This window comes from Humulus lupulus, chromosome 6, assembly GCF_963169125.1.
Source record: "Humulus lupulus chromosome 6, drHumLupu1.1, whole genome shotgun sequence".
In the NCBI taxonomy this organism is placed as follows: domain Eukaryota; kingdom Viridiplantae; phylum Streptophyta; class Magnoliopsida; order Rosales; family Cannabaceae; genus Humulus; species Humulus lupulus.
Window position 1 is genome coordinate 20,464,853 of NC_084798.1, and position 14,892 is coordinate 20,479,744.

Here is a 14,892-nt window from a genome sequence, read left to right on the forward strand (position 1 = left end):
ATTTAACATATATTCAATATTTAATTGTTCAAACTAACTATTAGTGTAGGCCCTAATTATGCAAATGAATTAAATTTTCCAATTCTCAATACCATATTTATAATATTTGAAAAAACACACAATAATTAACCCTATATTGTTGTAGCCGAAATTAATGATTGCAATAGAGAAAGTGTTTGTAAACAATTATACAAAAGACATCACTAATCATGGATTGATTTTTTTCTTCTTATTCTTCGAATGACCATTTTTCTTTGTAGTGGACTTTGGCTGCATAGGACAATTCCTTGAATCATGTCCAACCTCACCACAATACTTGCAATGTAATAGCGATTTTTTTGGTTTTCTCTTCTTTGCACCTCCAGAGAATGATTTCGACAAACTGGCTGTAGTTGGTCTGCCTTTTGTTTTTTTAATCTGAGAGTCCAAAATATTATTAGGAAATACTCCTTCATCATTTTGAGGATGTTTTAACTCTTCATCTGGTGGCATTTTTTCTAATTCTGCATTCAACTCTGATATAACTTTCATAGCCTTTTGAAATGCTTCTCGTGATCTTGTAGCAAGGTACGACGTGATAGTAGTTTGTGTGGTTACACCACCGTACCTAGAATTTTCAATAACTTCAGGATGAGGACACTTTCTTTCATTACCTTGAGTTAACAGTTGAACTTCTTTAGCATCTTTTAGCCAACGTCTATTTACCAAACAAATTGGCAAACTTCTTCTCTCCAAATTCTTCAATGAAATAAAAATATGTCTACATGGAATTCCTTTTGTCTCAAGAGAATAGCAGTCACATCGCACATCATCCCCATCGTTGGAGATTAACACTTTGCGCTTTAATCCATAACCAATATATTTTTTCACCAAACAAAGAGTGTAACCTGGTATCTTATCATCCTTTAGGACAATATAATTATCGCCACGCCGTATCTCCTTTCTTATCCTTGTAAAAATTTCCCTTGTGAAATTTGAAGAAATTTCATCCTCCACACACGGCATAGTTGTCTGGTTCAAAACCGGTTCAGTCAAATTAGTTTTGTAGTGTTCTTTCATCTCGTTGTAACGTAACATAGATAAAGCATGGTCAAAGTGTCGTATAAACATCCACAATGGTATTTTATTTTGCAAATATCTTTTCAAGAATGCATTCATAGATTCGCATCTACCGGTAGCAGTAGCTCCACCAAAATAAATACCACGAAGAAAAGTATCTGCCCACTGCTTTCTTGTGCCATATTGTGCTTCCACCCATGCATTTCCTGTCAATCTATATTTCTTCACAGTCACTTTCCAATTATCCTCCCATTCTTCCTCCTTGTAATACCTATATTTTTGTAAAAAAGAAAAATATAAATGTTTTCATATTATAATTGAGAGAATAAGATAAAACACCATTTAATGTATTACCTGAAAATAAATTTCTTCAATTCTTGATGGAATGCTATATTGTGTACATGGTGCATTGCATTTTTTAGTATGTGCCACGAGCAAATACGATGTGGAACACCAGGCATAATATTATCCAGTGCTTTGTTCATTGCTTTGCAACCGTCCGTCAAAACTGCTGACGGCATCTTACCACCCATGCACTCTAAAAATGTTTCCAATACCCAATCATATGTGGTCGAAGTCTCATTATCAAGAAGTGCAGCTCCAAACACACACGTTTTGTCATGATTATTAGACCCAAGTAGTATTACTAATGGCTTTCCGTACCTGTTGAACAAAAAATTAATATAATATTTGATATTTTACTAAGAAATCGATATAAGGTAAAAAAAAAAAAAAAATACCTATTGGTTTTGTAAGTAGAATCAAAAGCCAAACAATCACCAAATAATTGGTAATCAACCTGGGAAGTCCCGTCAGACCAGAATAAATTTTTCAATCTATTTTCTTTATCTACATCATACTTGTAGAAAAACATGTTGTCCGACCCTTTTTTTGCTTCGAGATAACCCATTGCTGTGGACGTGTCACAATCATCCCACGTTGAATATTTTTTACAGATTCCCTTGTACAAGTCATCTTTGATACATCCCACATTTTCCCAACCATCATGAACTTCTACCATGTAATTCCAAATTTGGGATGTCTTAATTCCGGCTCTCTTCATTGACATAACTTGTTCCCTCATCTCATCCCTAAATATTCTATGAGATCTAAGAAATGGTTTTTCATGAAAGAATGCAAACTTATGGTTGTGGTGGTTATTAAAACACTTTGTAATCCATTGGTTAGTTTCCCTATTTAAATTAATTCTAAACTCTGCATTACAACCTGTTCTTGTTAGAGCACGAGCTTCTTTACACCTATTATCAAGATTACAATATTTTTGTTCTCTAAAACCTTCGTTTGAACACACCCAACTTCTAATGTGTAAAATACCTTTTTTGTCCTCCCTCTTCAGTTTTTTTCTAACACTAAACCCCATCATTTTCGCATACAAAAAATAAAAAGATTCTGCTTGTTCAATACTTACAAACTCCTTCCCTTCGAAGTCCGAAAACTGAATATGTTCTGGTTCTTTGTCAATATCCAAAAATTGAAGCAAGCTCCTCCATTGTGCAATATCAGGTTCGGTCCATTCTTCAATAATGCCACATTCAACATTGTCTTCTGGTACGTCTTCATCATTTGTCTCTTCCAAACGTGTTCCCCCAGCAGGGTCTACTTCATGTTCAGAAGATAAGGATTTTGTATCTTCTTGTTCAGCTTCCAAACCGTTTTCGTAACTAGTCATTTCTCCAGCCTATTCCTTCTGATTTTTTTTCGAATGGTATGTAGCACTATTCAATATTTTTTATATTTAAACTGATTATATTATTAAAATTGCATCAATTAATATAATTAGTGGGGTGATTGAAAAGTTGATGCTTATAAATTTCGAAATTATAATAGCATTAATTAATATAATTAGTGGGGTGGTTGAAAAGTTGATACTTACAAATTTTGAAATTATAATAGCATTTAATATAATTTTACAATTTTGAAAATATGTATAAATCCAATAATATTTCAAAATTTGCATTATAATTTTCGAAATTTGCATTAGAATTTTCGAAATTAGGGTTTAGATAACCACATTTGTGCAATATTAATTTTTTTTAATGTTAGGATATAGATAGTTAGTTAGAGTATTTGAATATGAAGATGTGCATTTAATATTTAACATATTTTCAATAATTAATTCTCCAAAATAGTAATTAGTGTAAGCCCTAATTAATGTATAATAATATAATTGTTATAATTTTTTTTAAGAATACTAAATCATTTTTGAAACCATTGTGTTTTGATGGGAAGTTGAAAAGTTGTAATTTTAATAATTATATATAATTTTTGGCATAATAATATGTAATTTCAAAAATATGTGTAGGTTCTATGAACCTTTGCTTTGTAATTAAGAATCACCAGAATGTTTAACCAATAGAACTACATCTAAATTTTTAGAAATTATAATAACATTTAATATAATTAGTGGGGTGGTTGAAAAGTTGATGCTTATAAATTTCGAAATTATAATAGCATTAATTAATATAATTAGTGAGGTGGTTGAAAAGTTGATGCTTATAAATTTCGAAATTATAATAGCATTAATTAATATAATTAGTGAGGTGGTTGAAAAGTTGATACTTACAAATTTCAAAATTATAATAGCATTTAATATAATTTTGAAATTTTAGAAAATATGTATAAATCCAATAATATTTCGAAATTCTCATTATAATTTTCGAAATTAGGGTTCAGATAACCACAATTGTGCAATATTAATTTTTTTTATTTAATGCTAGGATATAGATAGTTGATTAGAGTCTTTGAATATGAAGATGTGCATTTAATATTTAACATATATTCAATAATTAATTGTTCAAAATAGTAATTAGTGTAAACCCTAATTAATGTATAATAATATAATTGTTATAATTTTCAAAATTTTCATTACAAATTTCGAAATTAGGGTTTAGAGAACCACAATTGTGCAATATTAATGTTTTTTTATTTAATGTTAGGATATAGATAGTTGGTTAGAGTCTTTGAATATGAAGATGTGCATTTAATATTTAACATATATTCAATAATTAATTGTTCAAAATAGTAATTAGTGTAAACCCTAATTAATGTGTAATAATATAATTGTTATAATTTTCAAAATTTTCATTACAAATTTCAAAATTAGGGTTTAGAGAACCATAATAGTGCAATATTTTTTATTTTATTTTAATGCTAGGCTATGGATGGTTGGTTAGAGTATTTAAATATGAGATGTGCATTTAATATAATTAATGGGGTAGTTGAAAATTTGAAAGTATTATATTATATTTAAACATGATAACAATTAATAGGATTTAGATAATAACAATTAAAAATTAATAAAAAATACAGAATATATTAAATTAATATGGGAAGTTGAACAATTTACATCCATAATAATTATCTTTGATGTACAAAATTATAAATTCCAAAATATTATTGGAATTTTTTTTTTTTTTGGCATTACAATAGGGTATTTCGAAAATATGTATAGGTTCTATAAACCTTTGCCTTTTAATGTGAACATGTCATTTAATAATTGTAGATAAAGTTGTGTTGATAGAATAAATGTGGATTAATTCATTTATAAATATATATCTATTATATTTATTTTTATTATTTTATTGGGAAGATGAATATGTATCTTTCAAATGAATAAGTCTTTCTAATTAAACATGCAATGTTTTGTTATATAAATATTGAAATTAAAATGTTCCCACATTTTCGAAATTATATATAAAAATTGTAAATAAAATTCGGATTATTAGTATATAATAGGATTTAATACATGCTGAAATTTGTGTAACAAATATAAAAATGATTTTTTGAAACTATCTCAAATCGACACATTGGACAATTTTTACTAATTTGTAGCCACTGAACTATACATTTTTCATGATATGTGTGTGTGCAAGGTAACTTTGTAGCTTTCAAACCAACATGAACATTCTCAAAGCAAATAGAACATACAATTTGATCATCTTTAATCAAAACTCTCTCCAATCTTTCAATGGATTGCTCGCTTGCCGCGACGAAATTAATAGTCATATTATCCATATACTCCTCACTATCAACGTCACCATCAATGCCAGAATCGTGTTGTGGAGGAAGATCATAAACAAAAACATGAACATCCACGTTTACACAGAATTTAAAATCCTCTTCGTTCCACATCTTTCGAGCGTAATCAATAATTTTATCCGAAAGAAAAAATATTGAAGGATGGAGATAAGCCTCACCTAGCATCTCGTCAATGATAACTTTGGCATGGTTATTTTCATTGGCCATCAACGTTTGTCTTGAAAGAAATACAATAGTATCGCAACAAACAGAGTCTTCCATGCCGTTATCGACCATCCAATTTGTAAAATTTGGTTCGCTACTAGTTAGTGGATGTCGTGAAAATTTTGCGAAGAGGTGAATAACAAAGAAAGAATCAGAACCTTCACCTAGTCTGATGGTGTTATCAATATCACCTGTTACTATTTGGTAGTATGGATCACCTATAATTTCGGGAGGAGCCATAATCTGGGACTAGAATGGTTACTTTTCCGTTATAACTCTAAGCAAAAGATGAGATAAGAGAAGGAAATCTATAAAATATATAGAATCAACTTGTGTGTTCACATAAAATAGAGAGAATAAAAGACATCAATGAAGTTGTTGTGTTTTAAAAAAAATATTATAGGTACAATTAATAACATTTGTTGAAATATGTTACATGATAAAAACACAGGGAAGATAAATAGTGGTCACTTGGTGAGATGGATAAGCTACCAATCTTAATTTCCATTAACATTGTTTTTTATTATTATTATTATTTAAGAAAGGTAACCGAATTTTTTTTAATTTATTTATTTTATTAATAAATTTAAATTAATATTATATTTTGGTTGTTTCATTAAATTCTCAAAATTTATTTAGTTTTTAAGAAAAATTAATTAAATTTTTTAATATCTTCCAATCATAAAATTAAAAAGATTTATCTTATCAAATTTGTACTTAATTTTAATTTTTTTAAATTCATTTAATTAAAAATTATGGTAATTGTGTTAAATTGCATAAATTATTATTGTTATTTTTTTCTGTTTTTTAATATAAAAGGCAAACCGTACGTGTACATGCACAAAAAATTTAGTTTTCATTGAGGGTAATTAATCTATGGTTAGTTTCATTTTTTAGGGAATCTTGGATTGAAATTTTGATATTCATATAATATCATAGAGTCTAAGATAGTTGTACAATATATTTTCAGTTGATACAATTGAGAATTTAGAAGGGGATCCGATCTTGAAAAATTATTACTAGATAACATTGCACTAAGCAGACCTAATTATGACATAATGAACTGTTCCAACGTACACTAGTAAACCAATACTACCACTAGGGTCTCATATAGTGGTCATTCTGAGTAAGATAGAGTAGTGAATTTAGTAGGGGATCCGATCCCGAAAAATACTACTAGATAACATTGCACTAAGATATAGTAGAGAATTTAGAAAGGGATATGATCCCGAAAAATTATTACTAGATAACATTGCACTAAACAGACCTAATTATGACATAATGAACCGTTCCAACGTACACTAGTAAACCAATACTACCGCTAGGGTCTCATATAGTTGTCATGCTGAGTAAGATAATAGTGAATTTAGAAGGGGATCCGATCCAGGAAAAATATTACTAGATAACATTGCACTAAGATATAGTAGTGAATTTAGAATGGCATCCGATCCCGAAAAATTATTACTAGATAACATTGCACTAAGCAGACCTAATTATGACATAATAATTCGTTCCAACGTACACTAGTAAACCAATACTACCGCTAAGGTCTGATATAGTTGTCATGCTAAGTAAGATAGAGTAGTGAATTTAGAAGGGGATCCGATCCTGAAAAATACTACTAGATAACATTGCACTAAGATATAGTAGAGAATTTAGAAGGGGATCCGATCCCGAAAAATTATTACTAGATAACATTGCACTAAGTAGACCTAATTATGACATAATGAACCGTTCCAACGTACACTAGTAAACCAATACCACCGCTAGGGTCTCATATAGTTGTCATGCTGAGTAAGATAGAGTAGTGAATTTAGAAGGGGATCCGATCCCCAAAAATACTACTAGATAACATTGCACTAAGATATAGTAGAGAATTTAGAAGGGGATCTGATCCCGAAAAACTATTACTAGATAACATTGCACTAAGCAGACCTAATTATGACATAATGAACCGTTCCAACGTACACTAGTAAACCAATACCACCGCTAGGGTCTCATATAGTTGTCATGCTGAGTAAGATAGAGTAGTGAATTTAGAAGGGGATCCGATCCCGAAAAATACTACTAGATAACATTGCACTAAGATATAGTAGAGAATTTAGAAGGGGATATGATCCCGAAAAATTATTACTAGATAACATTGCACTAAGCAGACCTAATTATGACATAATGAACCGTTCCAACGTACACTAGTAAACCAATACTACTGTTAGGGTCTGATATAGTTGTCATGTTGAGTAAGATAGAGTAGTGAATTTAGAAGGGGATCCGATCCCCAAAAATACTACTAGATAACATTGCACTAAGATACAGTAGTGAATTTAGAATGGCATCCGATCCCGAAAAATTATTACTAGATAACATTGCACTAAGCAGACCTAATTATGACATAATGAACCGTTCCAACGTACACTAGTAAACCAATACTACTGCTAGGGTCTGATATAGTTGTCATGCTGAGTAAGATAGAGTAGTGAATTTAGAAGGGGATCCGATCCCCAAAAATACTACTAGATAACATTGCACTAAGATACAGTAGTGAATTTAGAATGGCATCCTATCCCGAAAAATTATTACTAGATAACATTGCACTAAGCAGACCTAATTATGACATAATGAACCGTTCCAACGTACACTAGTAAACCAATACTACTGCTAGGGTATGATATAGTTGTCATGCTGAGTAAGATAGAGTAGTGAATTTAGAAGGGGATCCGATCCCAAAAAATACTACTAGATAACATTACACTAAGATATAGTAGAGAATTTAGAAGGGGATATCATCCCGAAAAATTATTACTAGATAACATTGCACTAAGCAGACCTAATTATGACATAATGAACCGTTCCAACGTACACTAGTAAACCAATACTACCGCTAGGGTCTCATATAGTTGTCATGCTGAGTAAGATAGAGTAGTGAATTTAGAAGGGGATCCGATCGCGGAAAAATATTACTAGATAACATTGCACTAAGATATAGTAGAGAATTTAGAAGGGGATCCGATCCCGAAAAATGATGACTAGATAACATTGCACTAAGCAGACCTAATTATGACATAATGAATCGTTCCAACGTACACTAGTAAACCAATACTACTGCTCGGGTCTCATATAGTTGTCATGCTGAGTAAGATAATAGTCAATTTAGAAGGGGATCCGATCCAGGAAAAATATTACTAGATAACATTGCACTAAGATATAGTAGTGAATTTAGAATGGCATCCGATCCCGAAAAATTATGACTAGATAACATTGCACTAAGCAGACCTAATTATGACATAATGAACTGTTCCAACATACACTAGTAAACCAATGCTACCGCTAGGGTCTCATATAGTGGTCATTCTGAGTAAGATAGAGTAGTGAATCTAGAAGGGGATCTGATCCCGAAAAATTATTACTAGATAACATTGCACTAAGCATACCTAATTATGACATAATGAACCGTTCCAACGTACACTAGTAAACCAATACTACCGCTAGGGTCTCATATAGTTGTCATGCTGAGTAAGATATAGAAGAGAATTTAGAAGGGGATCCGATCCCGAAAAATTATTACTAGATAACATTGCACTAAGCAGACCTAATTATGACATAATGAACCGTTCCAACGTACACTAGTAAACCAATACTACTGCTAGGGTATGATATAGTTGTCATGCTGAGTAAGATAGAGTAGTGAATTTAGAAGGGGATCCAATCCCGAAAAATACTACTAGATAACATTACACTAAGATATAGTAGAGAATATAGAAGGGGATATGATCCCGAAAAATTATTACTAGATAACATTGCACTAAGCAGACCTAATTATGACATAATGAACCGTTCCAACGTACACTAGTAAACCAATACTACCGCTAGGGTCTCATATAGTTGTCATGCTGAGTAAGATAGAGTAGTGAATTTAGAAGGGAATCCGATCCCGGAAAAATATTACTAGATAACATTGCACTAAGATATAGTAGAGAATTTAGAAGGGGATCCGATCCCGAAAAATGATGACTAGATAACATTGCACTAAGCAGACCTAATTATGACATACTGAATCGTTCCAATGTACACTAGTAAACCAATACTACTGATCGGGTCTCATATAGTTGTCATGCTGAGTAAGATAATAGTCAATTTAGAAGGGGATCCGATCTAGGAAAAATATTACTAGATAACATTGCACTAAGATATAGTAGTGAATTTAGAATGGCATCCGATCCCGAAAAATTATGACTAGATAACATTGCACTAAGCAGACCTAATTATGACATAATGAACTGTTCCAACGTACACTAGTAAACCAATACTACCGCTAGGGTCTCATATAGTGGTCATTCTGAGTAAGATAGAGTAGTGAATCTAGAAGGGGATCCGATCCCGAAAAATTATTACTAGATAACATTGCACTAAGCAGACCTAATTATGACATAATGAACCGTTCCAACGTACACTAGTAAACCAATACTACCGCTAGGGTCTCATATAGTTGTCATGCTGAGTAAGATATAGAAGAGAATTTAGAAGGGGATCCGATCCCGGAAAATTATTACTAGATAACATTGCACTAAGCAGACCTAATTATGACATAATGAACCGTTCCAACGTACACTAGTAAACCAATACTACCACTATGGTCTGATATAGTTGTCATGCTGAGTAAGATAGAGTAGTGAATTTAGAAGGGGATCCGATCCCGGAAAATATTACTAGATAACATTGCACTAAGATATAGTAGTGAATTTAGAATGGCATCCGATCTCAAAAAATTATGACTAGATAACATTGCACTAAGCAGGCCTAATTATGACATAATGAACCGTTTCAACGTGCACTAGTCACCGAGATAACCTATACTATATGTAATAATATACAGTGCATTATATTTTTTTCAACTTTTGTGCTTACATTTTTCTAATTTTTTTTATTTTTCATATTTTAAACAATACATATAAATAATATTTTTTAAAATATTTAAATAAAAAATATTAAAAAATATATTTATTAAAAACTTGTTAAAATAAGAGGCTTTTTCATAAAAAAAAAGACATTACTTTTTTAAAAATAATGATGAAAATAATATAAAATAAGCTTTTTGAAAATAACAAAAAAAAATTAAATAATGTCAATAATTTTTTTTGAGAAAAAGTGTTAGAAATGAATATAAAATTAATTTTTTATTTAATTAATGGAGTGTCTATATATATTATTGGAGTGCAAATATAATGTCCCTAATATACAAATATATATTTTTTATTTTGAAACAACAAACAATTTTTTATTTTAAAATTTTCATTTAAGGTTTTTTTAATTCTAATTTCATCTTGTATTATTAAAATAATTCTCATTATTAATAAAATCAAATCAATACTATAACTTAATGATTTATTAAATTCCCGAATTTTTTTTAGTTTAGGATAAGAATTAATTAAATTTGTAAATATCTACCATTAATAAAATTATACAGTTTCATCTTATCAAATTTTCATTTAATTTTATTTTTTTAAATTCATTAAATCAAAAAATTGTGGTAGTTGTATTAAGTGTCTTAAATTATTAATGCTATTTTCTATTTATTTTTTTAATGCATTTAATTGGTCAAATTTGTAATTAAAATTATAGTGGCTGAAATTAATGGGTGATTTTTATTAAAAATTTAATATTAAATTATAAAAATTGGTAGTAGCCGAAATTTATTGATAAATGATTCAAAAAGACAATATTAAATTAAATGTTGCTACATGATTACTAATTACATTTGGGAAGTAACAACATATTAATTATTTATTTATTAAATTAAGAAAGTGTGGTTCTTGTATTAAATGACATATTTTAAAATTGTTCTTATTTTTTCGGTTTTTTTTTTGTTAAATGCATTTAATTTGTGAAATTGCTTATTAAAATATAGGTGGCCGAAATTAATGGGTCTCTTTTATAAAATAGAAATAATATTTAATTAATGTGAATGCATGATTAGTGTTTACATTGGGAAGTTACAACATATTAATTATTTATTCTTTCAATAATATTTTATTTTTTATTTTAAAGAAATTTAAAATATTTTATTAAGAATGTGAAAGGTTGCATTGTTTCTTCATAACACACATTATAAATATATCCACATACAACCAAAACCGATTATCCTATTTTTTTTAAAAAAAATCAAGTTTTACAAACATTCAACTACTATGTCTATCATTAACATATCAGATTCAACCTATTCAAAGAATGAAGATAACTCTTCACCCTTTGATTTTAAAGATGATGAAGTAAATTCTCCATTGAAGAAGATCAAGGTTGAGAAGTTTGACAATGATGCAAAGTCTCAATTGAAGAATATCAAGACTGAGAAGTTTAGCGGTGGTGAGAAAGATGTGAATCTACTTGATGCTCAACTAGAGTACAATCCAAATGTAATATATTTTGATATTATGTTCCAAAAATTTAATGAAAATATCAGTCGTCTACTTGAATTGAAAAACAACATGGATGAATTTGTTCGAGAGATGACAAGATGCACTTTTGCGATGCAAACTCTGCATGAATCAGTGGCCAACTATTTTGATGCAGAGATGAAAAAGAACGAGGTGTGGGAGAAATATTTGAAGGAGAAGGAGAAGAAGAATGACAATTTCTAAAATGCTTCAAGTGTTTTTTTTTTTTTTTTTTTTTAAATTTATTGTTTCTATGTGTTTCCTTAGGTCTTACTATAATATTTTTATTCTATTATGTTTTAAATTTTTTTATGGACATTTTCTTAAAAGGATTTTTTATGAAAAGAAACTTTTATTTCTTTTTGGGTCTTCAGACAAAATCTTATTATTATTTATTTATTAATATTGTTAATAATTTTGTTGGAGTGAAATTATCCAATTTTTTTTAAATCAATGCCGAAATTGTATATTAATTTTCGGTTTTCAATGTAAAATTTTAAATAAAAATTAACAATTTACCATTAAACAATCTCTAAATTAATAGATATTATAAATTACCTAACCAATTATATTAAATGAATAAGATTCCTTATTGGGCAATATAGGACTAATAAATAAATATCTAATTTCAAAACAACATAATTTGATTTTCCCAAGAGAATACAAAGAGATGTTTCTTTTAAAAAATCAAAATAGTTTTTTAATGCTAGCCGAATTTTTTTTTTTAATTTGTGCATGCCGAAAATAATGATTTAAAAAAAAAGTTTCAATTAAAAAATATATTTTCAAGGTAAAGAATATCAATAGTTATTGGTTATGATGTAATCCTATCAATAAATGCTCATTTATTGATAATAGAAAATTTGAAAAGTTGTATTGTTTTGTAGTTTATGGAAAAAAAATAAAATTAACTAAGTTAACATTTTTTTGGGAAAAAATGAAGAGTTGTATTGATTCATTTTTACCTATAATCAAAGTAGTTTGGCATAAATAAAAAAAAATAATTCTTTTTAAATTTGTATTTTATACTGTAATATGGAAATATTTATTTCTTATTTTTGTTTTGATGTTCTATTATTGCTATAAAAACCAATAGTCATCCATTATTTTAGGGTACATAAAAAATCATCAATTTGTTGTGATTTCCAATATAAGATTTAAATAATAAAATCTCAAATTTGAAATACTAATTTCGAAATTAAAATTTAATACATTAAAGAAATTAAAAAAATATATTTCAATTAGTTCATTGGAAATTACATATACTTGCACCAAATAATATTTAAAATGCTACATTGGAAATTAAACAAACTTATTTCGATCAACAATATAAAAATACAAAAGTAAACCAAATTACTCCTCCACATCTCCCTATTTATTGATTACATTGCTACTATCAATGATATCTTGACTATGGTCTTCAGATATTTGAGATGCTTCACATAGTTGCTGTACAAAACAATAAATAAATAAACAAAATTAGATAAATATATACCAACCAGATAATGTTTCATACTGTTAAATTTTGAAATTAATTAAGATATACCAACCAGACGACGACGAAGTTGATGGATAATATTATTTGAACCATTTAACCTATCTCTAGATTCAAGGATCTTTGTAATTAAAATATTTTGCAAACCAACAACCATTGTGAGCAAATCATTTACTTTTGCCACCCCAACCTGTAAAAAATAAACTAATATAAAATTTCAAAAATAATTAAAATAATAATAATAATAAAAAATAATACATACACATTTTACATGGTCTGGAATTTGAAGGTTCCCTTTGTTTACATCTGATGGTATATTAATGGTCATTGCATCACCATGTTCATCAGGTATGACAAAACTCCATGGTGGGATAGGAACATCACGGTCTACCTCATCTACACATACATGGTTTTCGTATTCCTAATTTTTAAATAGAAAAAATAGTTTAGAAAAATATAATCGAAGTGTTCTAACATAAACATAAAATGAGATCTCAATCATAGACACATATATAGATATGAAGATATTACCTTACAAAAAGAACAATAAGATTCACTATGAAGACAACGCCGAGTTCTACTTTCGAACATTGAAGAGGACGACTCCAAACTTTTCATAGGAGATCTATACCGACGAGCGCGATCTAAAAGCAATTTTGACCTGATTCGATTAGGAGACAATGAGTTATCATAAAAAATTTGTCTCTTCTTTCAAACCCTTCCTTCTAAATCTTTAGATCTACTTCTTTTATTCTTCATCCCCTTCCCCTCTACTCCCATGCGTTTTCTCTCTCTCCCTTTCTATTTTTTCCTCACACGTTTTTTTTTTCTTCTTTCTCTCCTTCACATGCTCACGAAAATCATGGTGAAATTCTGATTTTTTTTATGTTTATTTTTTTACTTTGAATGTAGAAGAAGAAGAAGAGAGAGTTTAAGAAATGAGTGTGCATTTATTATGAAACCCTAATTTTTAAAATTTTAAATTAATTCAAAACTTGAAAAGAGAGCTTACCTCTTATTGGTTGGAATCACCATTCCTAATGACCAAAAAAAAAAGCCAATTTCGAAATTAATGCAAAAAAAAAAAAAGAATCTATGCCAAAAAAAAAAGAATCTTTACTTGTTGGTAACTTGATGTACCAAGTCACCTACATGCCATGTCAGCATATTTGCACATTTATCTAGGTACCCATGTGTGGGTAATAACTATTGAGAACTTTTCCATTTATGTATATATGGGTTTAAGTAATGAATATATATAATCTATTTAAGTTGATGGCATAATATATTAGGTTCAAAAGATGGCAACTGAAACTGGGTTGGACTTCAATGATCAGATTATTATGTTGGAAAACAAATATCATCAAGGGAGATTATTAATTTGAATTTAAGGGGTAATAGATTCTATTTTGACCTGACATGATTAATGCACTATTTTAATTTAGTTTATACTGCTGATGGATTGTTATGAGTAATTTTTCTTTCTTTTATGTTTTATTTGAATATTGTAGTCGTAGACAATTCTTGATACTGTGAATTAGATATGTACATATGATATGTATATATAATCATATAAAAGACTTGCATATATAGAAAGAAAAGACTAAAGCTGGTACACTTGATTAATATATATATATATAATCA

At 28.9% G+C, this 14,892-nt stretch overlaps 2 protein-coding genes across 2 annotated transcripts; both read right to left on the reverse strand.

The window, feature by feature from the left end:
- Positions 1–207: 207 nt before the first annotated feature.
- LOC133784810 (protein FAR1-RELATED SEQUENCE 5-like) lies at positions 208–2,749 on the reverse strand. Its single transcript, XM_062224081.1, has 3 exons — positions 1,800–2,749; positions 1,414–1,722; positions 208–1,330 (listed from the first exon to the last, which is right to left on the reverse strand). Exons 1-3 carry the CDS (start codon positions 2,747–2,749, stop codon positions 208–210), a joined length of 2,382 nt encoding a protein of 793 aa, XP_062080065.1.
- Positions 2,750–12,996: 10,247 nt separating this feature from the next.
- LOC133783871 (uncharacterized) lies at positions 12,997–14,415 on the reverse strand. Its single transcript, XM_062223479.1, has 5 exons — positions 14,261–14,415; positions 13,780–13,909; positions 13,511–13,669; positions 13,304–13,438; positions 12,997–13,202 (listed from the first exon to the last, which is right to left on the reverse strand). Exons 1-5 carry the CDS (start codon positions 14,281–14,283, stop codon positions 13,125–13,127), a joined length of 525 nt encoding a protein of 174 aa, XP_062079463.1. The 5' UTR covers positions 14,284–14,415; the 3' UTR covers positions 12,997–13,124.
- Between the last annotated feature and the right edge of the window lie 477 nt (positions 14,416–14,892).